The sequence below is a fragment of the Chiroxiphia lanceolata genome, chromosome 3, assembly GCF_009829145.1.
Source record: "Chiroxiphia lanceolata isolate bChiLan1 chromosome 3, bChiLan1.pri, whole genome shotgun sequence".
NCBI classification, from domain to species: domain Eukaryota; kingdom Metazoa; phylum Chordata; class Aves; order Passeriformes; family Pipridae; genus Chiroxiphia; species Chiroxiphia lanceolata.
In genome coordinates this window covers 26028743-26045233 of record NC_045639.1, presented here as the reverse complement: position 1 = coordinate 26045233, position 16491 = coordinate 26028743, and the positions used below count along the sequence as shown (strand labels likewise).

The window sequence follows — 16491 nt, the reverse complement described above, 5'->3', positions numbered from 1 at the left end:
CTGCAAGACTTTATTCTATAATAGTCCTTTTCTATATCAGAGGGGGACAGCATGTTGAGAAACAATATGCCATTACATAAATAAAAGCTTTATTTCTGCGTCATTCATGGAAAAGAAGTAAAGAGATGTGTATTTCAGGAAGTCAGTCCTCTTTCATCTCAGGTGATCTTCCTTCTTGGAAAGTGGCTGTGTCCACATACGCCTGTGGATGACCTGTACTGTCTTGTACAATGAGACTGAAAATATAGGAGGGCTGTTTGGTTGAGGATTGTCTTTTCCCTCTCATGTTACAGCTCAGTGGGATCCTCTCACAAGAATTAATTTCTAGATGTCACTGTAATTAAAAAAAAAAAAAAAGAAGAAAATAGTGTTTGCATTACATGCACCTTCCTTTCTGCTGTTGTCCTATGTACTGCCTTTGTAAAGCTGAACTCGTATTTAATGTGTATTCTTGGAATTCAGTTTGACTTATCTGCAAGTTAAGCCCACACATTAACTATGATGTCTAGACATAAAGTTACTTTTATTGCACGTTTCAGTTGTATATTCCCTTTTATAGGGATAAGTTTGACTGTGGAAAGTTCTTGTGAGTTCTGCTTGTGTTCAGTTGTGTTGCTGTATGTCAGAGGAGTTTGGCATTTGAGTCTGGGGCCTGGGCACCAACATGGATGGTGTTTGATTTATCTGCATAGCTGTAGCACCTAATGCCCCTGTTGTTACCTGCAACTAATTGTGTGAGAAGTTTTTGTAAGGGAGGGACATTTTCCCTATTGTTTGCACTCAGGTGCAGCAATCCCTGTCATAGAAGAGCAATCAATGTTACATTAAGTTCAGGCTTCGTAGTGTTGGCTTAGAGTTCAGACAAAAGAGTGCATTTGGTAATATTGAATTCCTTAGATGCAAATGGAGCCATTAACAGTGACAAAATGCTTGTAAATAAATAGCTATGGAAGGGAAAGTTGATCCTTGTACGCAGAGGCATGTACAGTGACAGGTTATGACTGACTTAATGTATAAATGGGGAAAAGCTTTTGGAAGGTGTAATACGACCTTGAAAAGCGGCACCTTTTTTTTCTTTTTTTCCCATGGTTATAGCCACCTGCACTGGGACATTTAATGTGGCAAATTATTCCTCAGACTTTAAAAATACTGAATGTTTTTCTTTTGTTAGAGAAAGACTTGTATATGTATTTTCTTTTCTGGAGGTTTAAAATCATTAGTTGAGAGAAGTAAATTGTTTTCTGGAGCTGCAAGTTTTACTTCACTTTAGGCTATAATGTGAATTTAGGAAATAAAAGCATCAAATGGATATAGCTTAGTTTTAATTATTTTCTCAGCTTGTGTGTTAATGCAGACATTCCTGAGGCAGGAGATCACCTCTGCTGAAACCACCAGAGCTACGGGGTCAAGTGGCAGTGTATTTCTGAGCACTCTTGATACACATGTTCGTACTTGTGTGTCTCTTACATGTCAGCTTACAGTGTCAGTGGGGTAGCTGTATCCTTTAATATGCCTCCTAATTGTAAATACCCCTCAGTAAACAAGAATGTGTACCTTGGTCTTCCATTTGCATTTGTCTCCATGTGGACATGTACAGGATAACTGTGTTATAAGGACATACCTAGTAAAGAATAATTTCAAATTGTTTTACTGCCACCTCCAAAAAAGAAGAGGGGAAAAAATGCTGTTGGGGGATGTGTGTGTAGCTTTATATCCTTTGAGGCAGCTGGATTAAGACAGGTTTCTAAGGATGGCAGGGTATAGACTTGGAAGAAGAGACTTCACTATATCCTTCCTGCTGTTTGTTCTGATCAGGAATACAGGTTGAGGACAATTCTTAACTGCTTTCAGTGCACAGTCTGGTGTGGTCTTTTCTCTACACTTTCAGGTGCTGTGGGAAGATAATAGGTATGTTTGCAGAGAATGGAAATGCCACCAGCTCCACAGTAGCCTCTTTCATCTCCGGTCAAGCTGGCTGGTTAGGAGGATGTGTGTGAGACCCAGCCAGATTTGCCTTTTCTTTGACCCATTGGGCAGATTTGCCTCTTCTTAGTGCCGTTGATTATTGGGGTTTTCTGTTTTCTCATCAACTGGTCTGTTCCTAGGTCTTTTGGTTGGGCTTTTCTGCCCTGCAAATGTATCTTTAGTAATAAGATGAATGGTAGCTTAAAAAGTATCTTAAATATTAATGGTAAAAATTCCTAATAATTATAAAGTCAGATGTCATACCAGGTTTCTGTGTGAATAGCCAGACTGTGTACATTTAGGAGAAAATTCAGCTGAGTCTTTCAAGTAAATAATAACTAAAGAATTTGAAGTTTCTTGGCAGCAAACTTCTCATCGTTTAGTTTTCTCCTAATACAAAATTTCAGTTGCATACACAAAGTTTAAGCTGAAATTCAGTTTTACCCTGACTAAAATAGGAAGTAAAACCTGAAGGAAAAACCTAGCAAAATTGTGTTGCAAGAACTTTGATCTGTGAAATTTCACATTTGTTGGCTTGTTTTAGGCAAAAGCAGGAACTTATCTTCAGTTTTAAGAACACATTTTTAATAACAGATGTTTTATGGTATATATCTGTCACTGAGAAGAGAGGTACTTTGCTATTTTTCAGCATTTTCCATCTTTCATTAGTTATGGCACATTCATCATTTTCAGATTATTAAATAGCTGTGTTATTCTTGCTCAGTTATACAGAGTTAACTATATTTTTGTTCATGACTTTAGATGTTTTCAAACCTTATTTTACAACTTCTTAATCATACCATGCTTGCCTTCATTTTAATAAAAACAACTTAATTCATATATAAACCCAGTTTTATGAATTTTGATGGATATAGTTGGAAGAAGGATTTAAATGCAATGATTTCTGAATAATAATAAAGCAAATTGTGTAATTAGATGATGAAATGTGCTGACAAAACAAAGCTAAAATTATTGAAAAATTGAATTGTGAATCAGCTGATGCTTTAAAGGAAGAAAAAAATTTTATGCAGTTTTCAGAAAAAATATTTGCAAAGGGAAATACCTAAACTTCAGAGTTTATTAGTCCATCAAAAACAAATTTAAGGAAACAATATTCATATATAGTAATCATATATGACAAACATATAATGTATATTTGGCAGAAATAATAATCTGATCTGTTCTGAAATTACTGTCATGAAATTAAAGACTTCAAAGAAAATAAGTGGTAGAAACAAAGGGGGTGATGCCTGTAACAGTGTGGTATATCTAAACGATCTAGGACTATGAGAAGAATGATGGCTTTTCTAACACATCTATTTGGGGATGGCAAGAGAATTGATAAATATTTGAAATTACTCTTCAATATATTGTCATTTAAATGTGGAAATAAACTCAGGGTATTTACTCTCTCTCACGAACAACGAATAAAAACTTTTCTCATAATTAGATACCTCAGATGAAGAAAAGCCTTAATGACTGTAATAGAGCTGATCTGTCCACACAGTTGCCGAACCTCAGTGTGGCTGAGGATGGGTCATACGCCGTGAGGACACAGGGCACAGGAGTGCCACCAAGCACTGCCTGGTGCAGCACATTTGTGTGCTGTGGTTCTAGACTCAATAAATTTTAAAGTATTACTCTGCAATGTGAATGGCTGCTTTTGTTTGGGAGAGCAGCATGAACTCATACCATACTTGCTCATGATAAAATACTACATTTCTTTTCCACAAATACGACTTTTTAACAGACCAGGATGATATCAGAAGGTAAGCAGATAGAAACTCTCCCATCTTGGAAAACTGGGGGTGGAAGTTGATGTTCTTAGTCCCATTGTAATTACCACACTGGCACTTTTCATCTTTAAGAATAAAAGGGATTTTTAGGACTTGTTTTTCCCTAGAGCTAATTATTATAACTTTGAACTTTTTATCTTGCTAATAAAAATGCCTTCACCTGTCACAGCAGCTTGCCAGTTTTTATCTACATGGTTGTAGTAAAAAGAAAATGAAAAATTGGACCTAATTTTCAGAATACAGAGATAACTTGGCAGTTGTTTTTATCATAGAACAAGAATAAAATTTTATCTGCCTTTAAATGAGAGAAGAAAAGAAAAATCATGTTTGAGGTTTTCTCATGTTAATACTTAAGCAAAAGCTTTTGATGGAAGAATTCCAAAGAACCATGTTTAGCTTAGTGCAATAATCTCCTTACTGCTGCCATTTTGCAAACACCCTTTTTTGGTTTTCCTTGTTACTTCAACCGTCATAGCTTGGTGAGTAGCATATTTTTCGAAGCTCAGTATTTACACAGTGTTTTATTTCAGCTGGTGAAACATCTGTATTCTTTATTTTTTTTTTAGGCAGTTAAAGGATCTATGCTGAGAATGTAAAGTTTAGGGTGATGTCAGTTGGTCTTTTTTTCTTTTTCAATAAGCACTGAAATGAACACTGGGAGCATTGTTTCAGTCTTGCACTTAGGAATGTGAATATTAGTACTGTATACTTAATTTCATCCAAACAGAGCTGAGGGCATTTATGAAGAGGTTTTTATTGCTTCAGGTCATCTTAAGGGGAGAAAAGTTTAATGTTCCTACTGCATTGAGAAGTGTGCAACTGTATAACCTTCAATGTGGTTTTGTTGCACTTTGTGCAGCAATATGCTGAAGGCTGTGCTTTCTTTCAAATACAAACGTGTGCATGTACACCAAGTATCCACTTAATCACTGTTTCATGTCTGAAATTAAAAGTTTATTGTAAATTTTGAAAACCTTAGTTCCTCCTATAAAATAATTGCTAGTGCTATGAAATGTTAATTTTTATTTGTTAGACAGAAAATGTGTCACACTAGATCAACTTTGTGACTATTAAGAGGTTATGATATATTTGCAGTGTCTGTATATGTATGCAGGAGAGCTCTCTTGGCATAAAAAAAAATTTTCACTTGGTAAATTTTGTGTTTGATAGGAGTTTTCCTTTTTCATTGCATTGCTTCATTATTTTAATTGTGTATTTCACAGCAATTCAAGCTGATGTACTGAGCTGCTAAAGATAATGATCTGCTGCATATCATATCAAAGTTGATGTGGGGGAGAAAAATGTCTATTCCTGCTTCTCGTGATTTATATTTTTGACTTAGCTGATGTCTAATCATTTAAGTATTTGTTTTTTTAAAAAAGCAAATGTGCATTTTTTCACTTGATCATCCAAAATGAACACTTGGAAAATAGCAGATGTTATGTCTTAAGGCCTGCTTGGGTACAAAGAAAACACTCAACTTTCTCATGTCACAACAGGGAGACACAGAAGTCTGTGTTGCATCCGAAGGCTGCTGTTTGGTGGAGGATGGATGTGAACAGGACAGAAAGATATCTGTGCTGTTTTCCGTCCCCCACCCTCCTCTGCTTTTTCCCATTTTCTTGAGGCTTCTACAGCTGAAAAACAAGGGTGAAGCATCAACAATGCCAAGGATGGGGAAGGAAGGTACTGGAAGCTTGGAATGGCTGGAGAGCAGAACACAGTTTCACTGGCTTGCTCGGTCCTGGGGTTTTGCTCATTAGGATGAAGTGTCACACCTGGGCTGGCTTGGTGGGACTTGTTTTGGTATTTTTCTGTGTTATTTTGCACTAAATAGTCTTCCTATGCAGGTGGTTTTACCTGCAGCAGGTTAAGACATGCTGGCTCAGATTTAGTAGAACCTCATGGACCAAAGGGTCTCAGAATGGTCAAGCACTGGACACTTGCCCATTATGTATCCAAGTATCTGGACTTCCCATGGCTTGCACTATTTTAACAACTCTTCCCTAGGTTGATGGGAAGCTTCTACAGTCCTGTTGGTGTATTAGCCTGACTCCTGAGCAGTCTGCTTAGGGAAAGAAAATGTTTTTGAGCATCCATAAACTCACCATCTTTAATGCAGGATTCCACGGAACTGCAGACAATTCCTTGAATGCTGTATCTTGAGTCCTATTAAAAGAATTCTGAACATGTCAAAGATGTTTTCAGGCTGCTTTCTTGGTATTTAGTTCATGTCAAATTTAAAGATAATCATTGTCAACTGGTAAGTCTTCATAAACTTGCCTCTACAGTTAGTGCAAATCTTTGGTAAAACTACCTTTAAAAAGAAAAAAAATCATTAATGTATTTCCTTGGTGTAATAAACAAACAATGCCACATACACAAAGAACACCGTGACCTCATTGCATTTATGTGTGAGGAATTTAGCAGAGGATTTTAAATCATGTAGAATTTTGGACTTGATGAGAGCCATGTGCTGAAAAGCCTGTCTGTTTTATTATCTATATCAAACAGTCTCATAAAACTTGCTACCTCCTCATGCAAACATCGCCTGGCTTGTAGTCTTACATCATGGAAGCTACATGGAAGCCAAGGAGTGATGTGTCACACATGATGGAAGTGAAGCACTACTGAAGCTAACTTTTACAGATTCCTTGTTTGGTTGCCTCTGGTTTTTGCTTATATAAAGTTGGGCTTTGAATAAAACATGCTGATGTTAATTACAATTTCAAATTTAGTTTAGGCATTCTAAAATCTCATGCTGAAAGAAGAATTCCTTTGTGGGAAAGCTTTCTAGGTCTCTAAAATTTGGTGAGGTGACCTGAATAAATGATAGAGGGCTTGCAATGAAATAACAAGAAAATCAGGATTTTGAATATGTCAAAAGTCAAACCAGGATAAACTGTAGTTGAACATTATTTTTGATGGATAATAGCATTTTTCAGAAGTGCATCAAACTCTTGCATGAGTTGCACTTTCCGATTCTACTGCTTAAATATGGCTCGTGCACTGTGATTTTTACCATCTGAATAGTATTGAAAGGATATGGTTCATATAGATAATCAGCTCTAGAGGAATTTTGATTGCATTTTCAGTACTGTATTTCCTACCTGGACAAATTTAAATCCACAAATTTGACCTCCTTAGTATACATAGTCCTTTCTCTTTCAAGACCTTTTGCTTGAAGTATCAAACTACTTAGGTTTCCTGTCTTTATGTGGGAGGCACTTTGAGAGTTGTTTTCAAAGCTGAAGAGATCAAATTAATTTAAGCTTCTAGGAAAAATATGATAACCCCTTCATAATTGTGAAACAGATTTTGTATTATTGCTTAGAGGTAAATCCGTTCTCATTCCTGGAAATGAACACAAGTACAGAAGAATAAAATTGGAAAGGTTAAGGCACCAAATGGTTTTCAATTAGCAGTGGATATAAAAGGCAGTAAGAAGAGCCTTTGCTTATATATTTTCCTTTGTCATTCTTTTTCTTCTGTCATGTCCATTACTTAACAGACATTAAGGGCAAGCCATAAAAAATACAGAGAAACTATTAGTAGTGGCAACTTGGTGTGTGGGTTTTCGTGAAGGTTAATTTGAGTGGATACTTACATAAACCATTTTAATAAGCAGAGAGTTACACAGACAAGAGCAGACTAAAGAAGAATATTCAAGGTAAAGATCTCTGGTCACACTCAAATATTTGCAAGCTTGCACTTTTGTGAAGTGCTTTGTAGAAAAAGATCAAAATTCAGAAAGGCCATTTTAGAAAGAAACCATCAAAAAAATGGTGTTCAGTTCAGAGGACTTCACAAGATTTAAAAAAAAAAAGAAGCACAAGCTGTTTTTCCAGGATGTGTCTTGCCCACAGCGCACCTGCTAACAAAGGGAGATGAGAGTTTATTTCATTGTTCCTGTCAAAGGGCCCCAGTGGGATCTCTGTGTTTAATAAGTACCTCACTAGGAAAAAATCTGGACTGACTGAATAGTGTCCAGAGAACAGTCGTGTACTGTGAGGACAAGGGTGGGAGCGGAGAGGAACACCTTACCTCAAGAGCTTGGATTTTGAGGGTGAAACAGTGGAGGAGGTTGCATACAAGTATTTTGGAATCTGCTTTGTTGGCTGTTTTCAGGATTAGAACAGTTAGACAGGCATTTGTTTCATCGAGGAATGTTTAGAGCCTGCCTTAACATTTGTATGGATTAGGTACTCTTGACTCTCTTCTCTTCTGTTTCCGTGCTTATTTGAAATGACTGCAGCTGTTTTTCCACTTGAATAATTTCACAAAAAATAACCCAGATGAAATTGTGTCAAGCTAATGCTATGTGGCAGTGCTTGTGTTTCCAAAACAAGCAAACAAACAAAAAAATATAATCCCCGGAGCAAGTGACAGCTGGAATGTGGGAAACCGAGATCTGAGATGTAAAAATCTGGATACAAAGGTTTTTCTTTTTCCAAAGTGAAGTGAAGGCCCCAGTTTGATCCATTAGTCACTAAATTGTCGCTTTGCAAGTATGATTTGCTAATACTCTGACATGTTAAAGAGTGTTTCCTTATAAAATGCTCTTCTATGTATTTTCAGAAGTGATCTGATAAACACTGCTAAAGCTTCCTAAATTCTGCATGTGGCCAGTTTCAGTAAATAATGGCGGATGTACTTTTTCAATTTGCATAGAAGACTTGTCTATCAATGTAACTTACCTGTGTAGCAAACAGAATTTCAGGTTTTGAGGCTGTAAGTCAAGTTAAAGGAGGAGGGAGTGTTATCACCCTGTTCCTCCCATTCCAGCTTCTAAACTGCATATATGTGCAAAACTCCTAAACCTGAATAAGATCTTTCCCTTCAGGCTTCAGTACTGCACTGTTTATCTCCATGTTTTTCCATGTAGAAATTAACTCATCCAGGTGTTTCCTGTTCACTTGCATGTTAATGGTAAAAGTAAAAACTAAGTGGCATTATATGGATGTTGTCATTTGTGTCAGAAGTGTGTGTCATGCACCCTCTCCCACATGCAGAGAGGATGGGCTTGGAGAGTCCCTCTCCACTGTGCAGTCGGTGTCAGCTTTCTTTCACTGTCCAATATTATCATTTCACGCTTATGATTTAGGTGACTATACATTTTTTTTAACTAATTTCTTTTTCCTAACACTTTTCTATATATTCAATTCTACTTGGAAAAACCTGTTTTTAAATAGCAAAGGGTGGTCTCTTAAGAACAGCTTTTTGTTTTATTAACTGTCTGACCAGAAAGCTACAGGTTGTGCTTTCTATTCTGTTTTCTTGAATTCTTTCCTTCATGGTATTTTTAAGATCCTTTCTTGTCTCCCTGGTTGTACTTGTATGATGCAACCAGCCCCACTCCATCCAGTGTGCCAAGCTACCAGCGAGCTCCACAAGCAGTTGTGCTGGCACTGGTGAGCAGGCAGCACCCCAAGAAAGTTGAAAGTTGAAGGATACTTGAGTTGACAAGGACCAGAGGAGTAGCGTTCATCCTGCTGCCTTCCATTCAGTTCATGGAGGTTAACATCTTCCAGCAGTTTCTGCGCTTTGCTGTTCAATTACTAAGTGAATTTTAAAGACTAGGCAACTTAAGGATCCTGTCGACTGTTAGGCTAAATGAATATATATTTTTCCTTGAGTAACAGTTGTTTCTTTTTGCAGGTGGCTGTTTCATCTTAGGGTTATTTGGAGGAAGAGCAGTGGCTAGAAACTCTAGTTTCGAATTTTTTTTAATTTTTTTTTTTCATTTATTTAGGTTTTTCATTTGCTGCAGTCATACTTAGAATCAAAGCAGTTCGTTAGTTTGGACTTTCAGCAGGATCTGACTGACATCATTACCTGTTTGGGAACCAAACTATGGCTGGCTAAAAGGTAAGATAAAACAAAAAATATCTGTGATTTATTCACATATTTTACTAACATATGAAAGGCTTGGCTGATTTTTTTATTTTTATTTAGCAAGATGGACACATTTATTTCTCTAGAAATATGTAAAACTTAGATACCTTACTGGCTTGCCGATTTTTAATCAAGATGATTTTTATCTAAAAAGTAAAGATGAAAAAACATTGTAGTTCAGTCATTAAAGAAAAAAAACCCATGAATGAAAATTCCTACAGAAACAGACACTTTGACTAAGAAAAATATGCCCATGTACAAGGTTTTTATGTTCCTATTTTTCTGACTTTGACCTTTCAAAAAAATTAGTAGGAAAATATCATAGCAATCATATCAAAAGGATTTAGCTGTCCACAAACAATCCAAGATAGTTTTGGAAACATTTTTCGTAAGTTCATCTATCTTGAGGTGACCTACATAGAACTTTCTTTACTTTCTCTCTTTTTCTTTTTTTTTTTTTTTCCCTTTGAAATCTACTTAGTCTCATCAATTGCTTTTGAGAGTTCCTACCTCTGAGAATTCCCTCCCAGAACTTGAAAGGATTCCGTTGTGGACAAAGAGCACAAGTCCTTGCATAGATAGATGGCTGGGAATATTCTACATTTTGCACCGTGGAGTGAGGTTGCCAGTACACCCTGGTGGGGATCTCTGATAAAACCTTTGTCTGTTTGTGATCATCAAAACCAACATCATAAGTGGTTTGGAGAAGGGAGGTGTCTAGTGGGTTGAGAAGTCTTCTGTCAGTGTTACCTGAGTTCGGGTAATCAAGATAGAGTTGATCTTTGAGAATTACACAAGTGTGAGAGTGATGATATGGCACATAAAACTTGGTGTAAATAATTGTGAATTGATGCTCATGAACGAAACAGTTGATTGAGCAGATTTTTTGTTTGAAAAAAATCGCCCTGGTTCTTGGTAAAGCCCAAGAGGGGAGAAAACATACCTATGTTTGTATATTAATCTGTGTTGTATGTTCAAATATTGTGTAAATCGCAAAGAAGATACAGTAGGAATCAGAAGCAGCATAAAGACTAACAGCAAGTATAGAACAGTTTCTACCTGGGGAGTGATTAAATAGCCTGAGATTTCTTATTTTATCCTGGAAAAGGAAACAACTAAGGGATGACATGGAAAAAAATTAGTTCTATGAGTCACAGAGAAAAGGGACAGGAAATTAGCATCCCTTCCAAGATGGCAGAGGTAAAGGAACAAAATAATGACATTTTTCATGTAATTTTAGTTTAGCTGTGGAACTCCATGATATAAGATAGTCTTGGTTTTAAACCTGTCTGAATTTTTAACCAGTGATTTAAGAGAGTCATCCAAGAAAAGTCCAATGAGGTTACTGAGTATGTAGACATCACAGTTGGCTCAAGAAATTCATCAGCAACCTTAAAGATTGAGACAGAGGTTTTGGCAAGTGTCACTGTTTTTATGCTTTCCTGTGCATCTGCTTTCTGCCTGATTGGAGACGTCATGGTGGATTTGGTGTATCTGTTGACTTGATTCAGCATAAGCATATTTAAGACTTTAAATGAGAATAGTAATTTATGTAACTAAATTAAATCCACTGATACTGTTCGAAAGAGAAAACCCCCAAACACTGGAGACCCAATTTAGTAGAAAGATACCCAAGCTTCATAATTCAAACCTCCTTTTCTTGCAGCAAATATGTAAGGGCCAGGCTCTGATCATTACAGATTTTAAATAAATTCTACATTTTCAAAGTATTTTTTCCGAACTGCCCCTTTTAATACATCAGTAATATTAATGCTGACTCTTACGCTGTTTTTCTAGTGACTTTTTAGTTATCATTATTATTTTTATTATCATTATTATTTTTATCATCTCTGGAAAGGAAATGTTTTCAGGTTATCTCTAAGAAATTCTGGTGCATGGTATAAGTATTTTCCTTAAGAGATGTATTTTCTCTTTCACTTGCTTGTAAAAAGCCACAGGTCTATGTGTAGTATTAACCCCCTGTCTAGCACATTTTTATTTTGTCAGTTTGTTGTAGCCTCTTTTTCATAGTGTCCATTATGCAGTTAATACTATACATGGAGTTTTTTAAAATGTCTTTCTCCCCAGATAGTAAATTATTTTATTATGAGCATACAGGCTTGCAACACTAACTTTTAAAGCAATGGGTTTTTAAAATTTGCAAAAAGAGTTTCTGTCTCTTAATGTACATTATCATTCTTGCTGAGTCTGTACAGCCATAGGTCCTTAGGCACACTTGGAGCTAAGGTGTGTTTTCTTTTTTCTTTCTTTGTTTTTTTTTTTTTTTTCCTTAACTCTAAAAAAAGCAAGTAAAATATTGAGATATTTGTTACTCAAATTTGCTTCCACATGAGTTTTAACTTAAGACTACAGAAAATTTGCTCACCTCTTAACTTTCTCCTTGAGATAAATGTATTCAGTGTGGTGTAATTTAAAAAACAAAGCAAACATATAAAAAACCAAGGAACCAAAACAAAAAAAGATATTGAAATAGATGGTATTTTCTGGTAGTTTTAGTCTCCCACATTCAGTGTGCAGCTTTACTGTTTGTGGTTGGCTGGGTGGAGGTGAACAGCGGTGGGGTTGGAGGGTTTTGTTGTTGGTTTCTCTTTTTCTTGTTTTAAAGGAGTATTAGGAGGTTGCTTGGCAACGAGTTTGAGACTGAGTAAGGCCGCTTGTGTGGGTTTCTGGATGTTAGGAGAGAGTATCAGTAAACCAGCACTTTATTCTTGCTGTGTTGTTAAACTTTTTGGTATGTTCCTGCTGCAGGTCACTGTCAGAGAGGGTGATGGCTGGCTGGACCCTTGGTCCGTGTACAGTCATTCTTACCTTCTCTCCGTTCAGGCAAAGAGAGTGAGCGCAACAGAGAAAAAATAATGGGTCTCCATCTGCTTTTTCAGCCTTTTTTGTAAGGAGATAATTTAGCATGTTGCCAATATTGTAGTGCAGCGACTGTTTGAAAAGAGGGTATTAGAGGCACTCACTATTAATCTTAAATGAGTTAAAAAACAACTCAAATTTAACAGGAAAATGGTTCACAAGTCTGGGGAAATGGGAAATTATTCCCAAACATCAATTTTCAATCACATTTCTGTGCTAGTTCTGTAAAGTTCTTGCTGGTGTTCTTTCAACTATGTACTTCATACTATGGAACAAACTTCTCCGAGAATCTTAAATTAAAAAATTTTGGATTGCATATGTGGTTCTTAAAAATGAAGCTCACTTGTCATGTGTGTATCTGTAGGAAAAACTATTGTTCTTCAGTGGTTTCCTGAACTGGGTGGGGTTTTTTCTGTGTTTGGGTTTTGGTTTGGGAGTTCTTTTGCTTTTTCAATACCTGAATGTAATTTCCTTTCATCAGGATGTATTGGTGTAGAATAGTTCAAGAAGCTTTTGCATGTTCCCTGTAATATATTCATTTCTTCCTTCCCCACTCCAAGATCTGATTTTCCTTTTGAGAATAAAATAGTAGGTCACGTTCCCCAAATTGAATTTCATAAAGCATTTACTTTTTCAACTGGTATTTTCTGTCTGTTGTGAAGACTTCTCATACTAATGGCACATGGTTGCTTTTTCTACTTGGCTTTTTTTTACATCTTCAAAACATTAACTTTTTTGTGTATTCGGAAACAGTATTTCCATTTTTGATGTTTTGGTGAATAAGACCTGCCTTCCATCCATTTCTCAAGGTGATGGTTGAATCTTTTCACTACATTTGCAGGTTTATACTTCACTTGGTGTTTTTTATTTTGTTTTGGAATAAATCTGTTTGTTAGTTTAAATTGGTATAATAATGTTATTGCTTTCCTCCACCTTCACACCAGTGTTAGTTCATTGTATTTTTTTCATGTATAGGAGGTGCAGGGGGTTTTGAGAAGAATAGAAATTAAAAAAATATATAAAATCTGCTTTGTTGGAGAACGGAGATGATGGAATGAAGTGATGAAAATTCATGTGGTGAAAACTTTCAAAAAATAATCAATTTATCACGGTAAACCTTTGAAAGAGTTCAAAGCCCCGTCATATGAATTTGGAAAAAAAAGAAAAAAGTAGTTTTTAGCTCAAGTGCATACCAGGGACTTACGAGACTAACTCTAGATGTCTTCTGCTTCATAAATACAGAAAGCTAAAAGAGCAGCCTTTGGAGCTGGTAATTTGTTGTACAGAAGTCCCAGAAATCTCTCTCTCTTGTTTTATTTGTAGCCTTTGGCATGGCAAAGTATTGGTATTGGAAAATTTGTGTAATCATGTCATTGCACAGCTTTGCTGTAGGATGCTGCTTTCCAGTACTTTGAGTTTGATTTTTTTTTTTCCGCCCTCTTTCTTACTGATGACCACAGGAGGGGGAAAAGACTTTGAGGTTCTGCCAGAAGTCAAATAACATAACTCCGCTAACTTCCAGCCATGTGCCATTTCTGAGCTGAGAGCCTGCCTGCACTGGGAAAGTTTACTTCTAAGAAGGCTGCTTTCTTGAAACTAACTTGTGTGGAACAGCCTTGTATAAAACCAACTAGCTTTGCATTTTGCAGAGTCCCTGGTTGGTGTGGAATGGGCCACCTGCCATGTGTGCACTTAGGTTCATAACCCAAGTAACTGTGCTCTGCAGTGCTGCTGCTTATAGCTCTCTATGGTTGGGACTGTTCAAATACAAATAGGTCCTGATGTAGGGGCACAAAATTTGACCTCACACAACAAATACATGCAAAAGTTATTTCAGGCTCAGGCCCAAAACCAGGTTCGCTGTTCACTGCTGCTCAGTTTTCTCCAGGCTGACTCTAGGATGATCTAACTATGACTACTTTGAATGAGGGAAATCCTACTGGTATTTTATAATGCTACAGAGTATGGTAACTTGTCAAGTTGATGGCCATGGCACTCCATCAAGCCTGTAGTGTCCCTTTTGCCCCTCCACTTTTGACAGCACTGTGTGAGTGACAACAGTTCCTTTCTAGAAGGAACTTCACGTGAGGTGCATTTAGGCCAAAGCAGGAATGTGGAGGCATTGTCATGGTTTCAGGACTTCATGGCTCAGACTGTAACCTAAATATGCCTTTCTTCTCACTGCCTCTTAGGAGAGACAGCAGTAGTTTCTGGCGAGCAGGCTGTGAAAGACAAAACAGTGGCACATGCAGGCGTACCTAGATATAGGTGCAAGATGCCCATGGCCCTCTGCAGCTTTGCTAGCAGCCTCTGTGTCATTTTTTGAAGTGGTCCTTATTTGGGAGCTGGAGGGGGGTTTTTGTACTTTCAAAACATCAAGAATCCAAGAACTAAGGAGAATGTAAGGTCATCCTCCTTGGCAGAGGAGTCCTCTTCAGGTAGTACCCTTGCCTCTTCCACTGCATCAAGACAGATCTCCCTGTCCTTCCAATGCCCTTGTCTGCCTTTGGCATCTTCCTGTTTTCTGACTTTTCCACTTCTTCATTTCTGTCTTTAAAACCTACACATTGAGAAGGGCAGTTAATTACCTTTGTTTGTTAGTGGTCTGTATGCATTATACAGTTATGTTCAAAAGTTGAAAATAGTTTTAATAACTGAGCTTTGCTCTGTGGAAATCTATTTACCAGGTTTCAAATTGAAAAGTTAACTTTCTGTCAGCTGGAGCAATAATTCATGTGTATATTCTTACACACACAAAACATGAAGGGAAATTTTTGTTGTTCTGTTCCAGCTGAGAGCAAAGCATACTGTTATGAACAGTTACTGCACATCAGGTGCTTGGCAGTAATTTATTAATCTGCAACATTTTGACCTATCGACCTAGTTTAACCTCGTTTGTCTTTACTTTTGAGAGCAGAGTCATAACACTGTGTCGTTGTTCACAAATGTATTCTTGAAGGCATTAATTTAATTCTTACGTGCTTCTAGCTGGCTAATTTAGGTTTCTGTGCTGCTCCAAGTCCACTCTTTCAGCAGTTTTGATAACATGATCCTTAACACAGCTACAAACTGTTTATTTAGATAGTTGATGATTGCATGTTTTGGAACACCTACTTTGGGTATCAGTAGAGATGTTTGAACTTAAGGCTGAAGTTTAAGATGTACTTTGCATAAAATAAAATAATCTATGACTCGGCTTCATAGGTATACTCCTAACTCAAATATGAATATTCCAGGAATATTAAGATTTGGATAAGATTGTTTAAGATGTTTCCCTCCACTAGTAAAACATTCAGAGAAGGCACGAACCATGTACAATTACAGATTTTGGACATAAATCCTCATTCATATCTGAAAATGCTTTTTATTAAATAAACATAGGAGTTTTCATAGCTTGTTCTTAATAAGTAAGCCCCCTGATGTTAATTGTGTAAAATTCATTAAATTTGCACATGGGATTAGTTTGACCTCTAAGGTTGTTAGGATGTTGCTGAGGAATCACATGAGGTTCTCATTAAGAGAACAAAAAAGAAGAGACAGGATTATTTTATCAATCAGGTATGCTAAAAACAACACCAACAAAACACGGTCTTTTTTGTATCCTTCACTGAGGACAGCCAGAGCACAAATTAATTTTTCTTAATAGCTGAAACTCAGGGTGTTCTTGGTGGTATCACAAAAAAAAATAATTTGTGCAGCTCCTTTTTGAAGCAATAAAATCTCTGCCTTTGCAGAGATTAGGGAAAATGATAACAACATAATAGTCTGGCTTTGGAGGTGGTAGAAAAACTTAAATCACCAGACTAGCAACTCCCTCTGGGGAAAATACCTGCTTATAAGGCTGGATGACCTGTCCTTATAGAATGGGCAAGTGAGGGGTACTATGCACACGGTAATTACTCCGAGAAGGTCTCAGCAGCACCAAGTGGGCAAGCAGATGCATCGTTACTCGATG

At 36.9% G+C, this 16491-nt stretch overlaps 1 protein-coding gene across 4 annotated transcripts in view; it reads left to right on the top strand.

Moving 5' to 3' along the window:
* THADA (THADA armadillo repeat containing) overlaps positions 1-16491 on the top strand; it is a 166795-nt gene that overhangs the window by 93294 nt on the left and 57010 nt on the right. For all 4 annotated transcript variants that reach the window (XM_032681319.1, XM_032681321.1, XM_032681320.1 and 1 more), the window contains exon 30: positions 9514-9629. In XM_032681319.1, coding sequence (XP_032537210.1) covers positions 9514-9629 — 116 coding nt within the window. The remainder of the gene's footprint in view (positions 1-9513; positions 9630-16491) is intronic.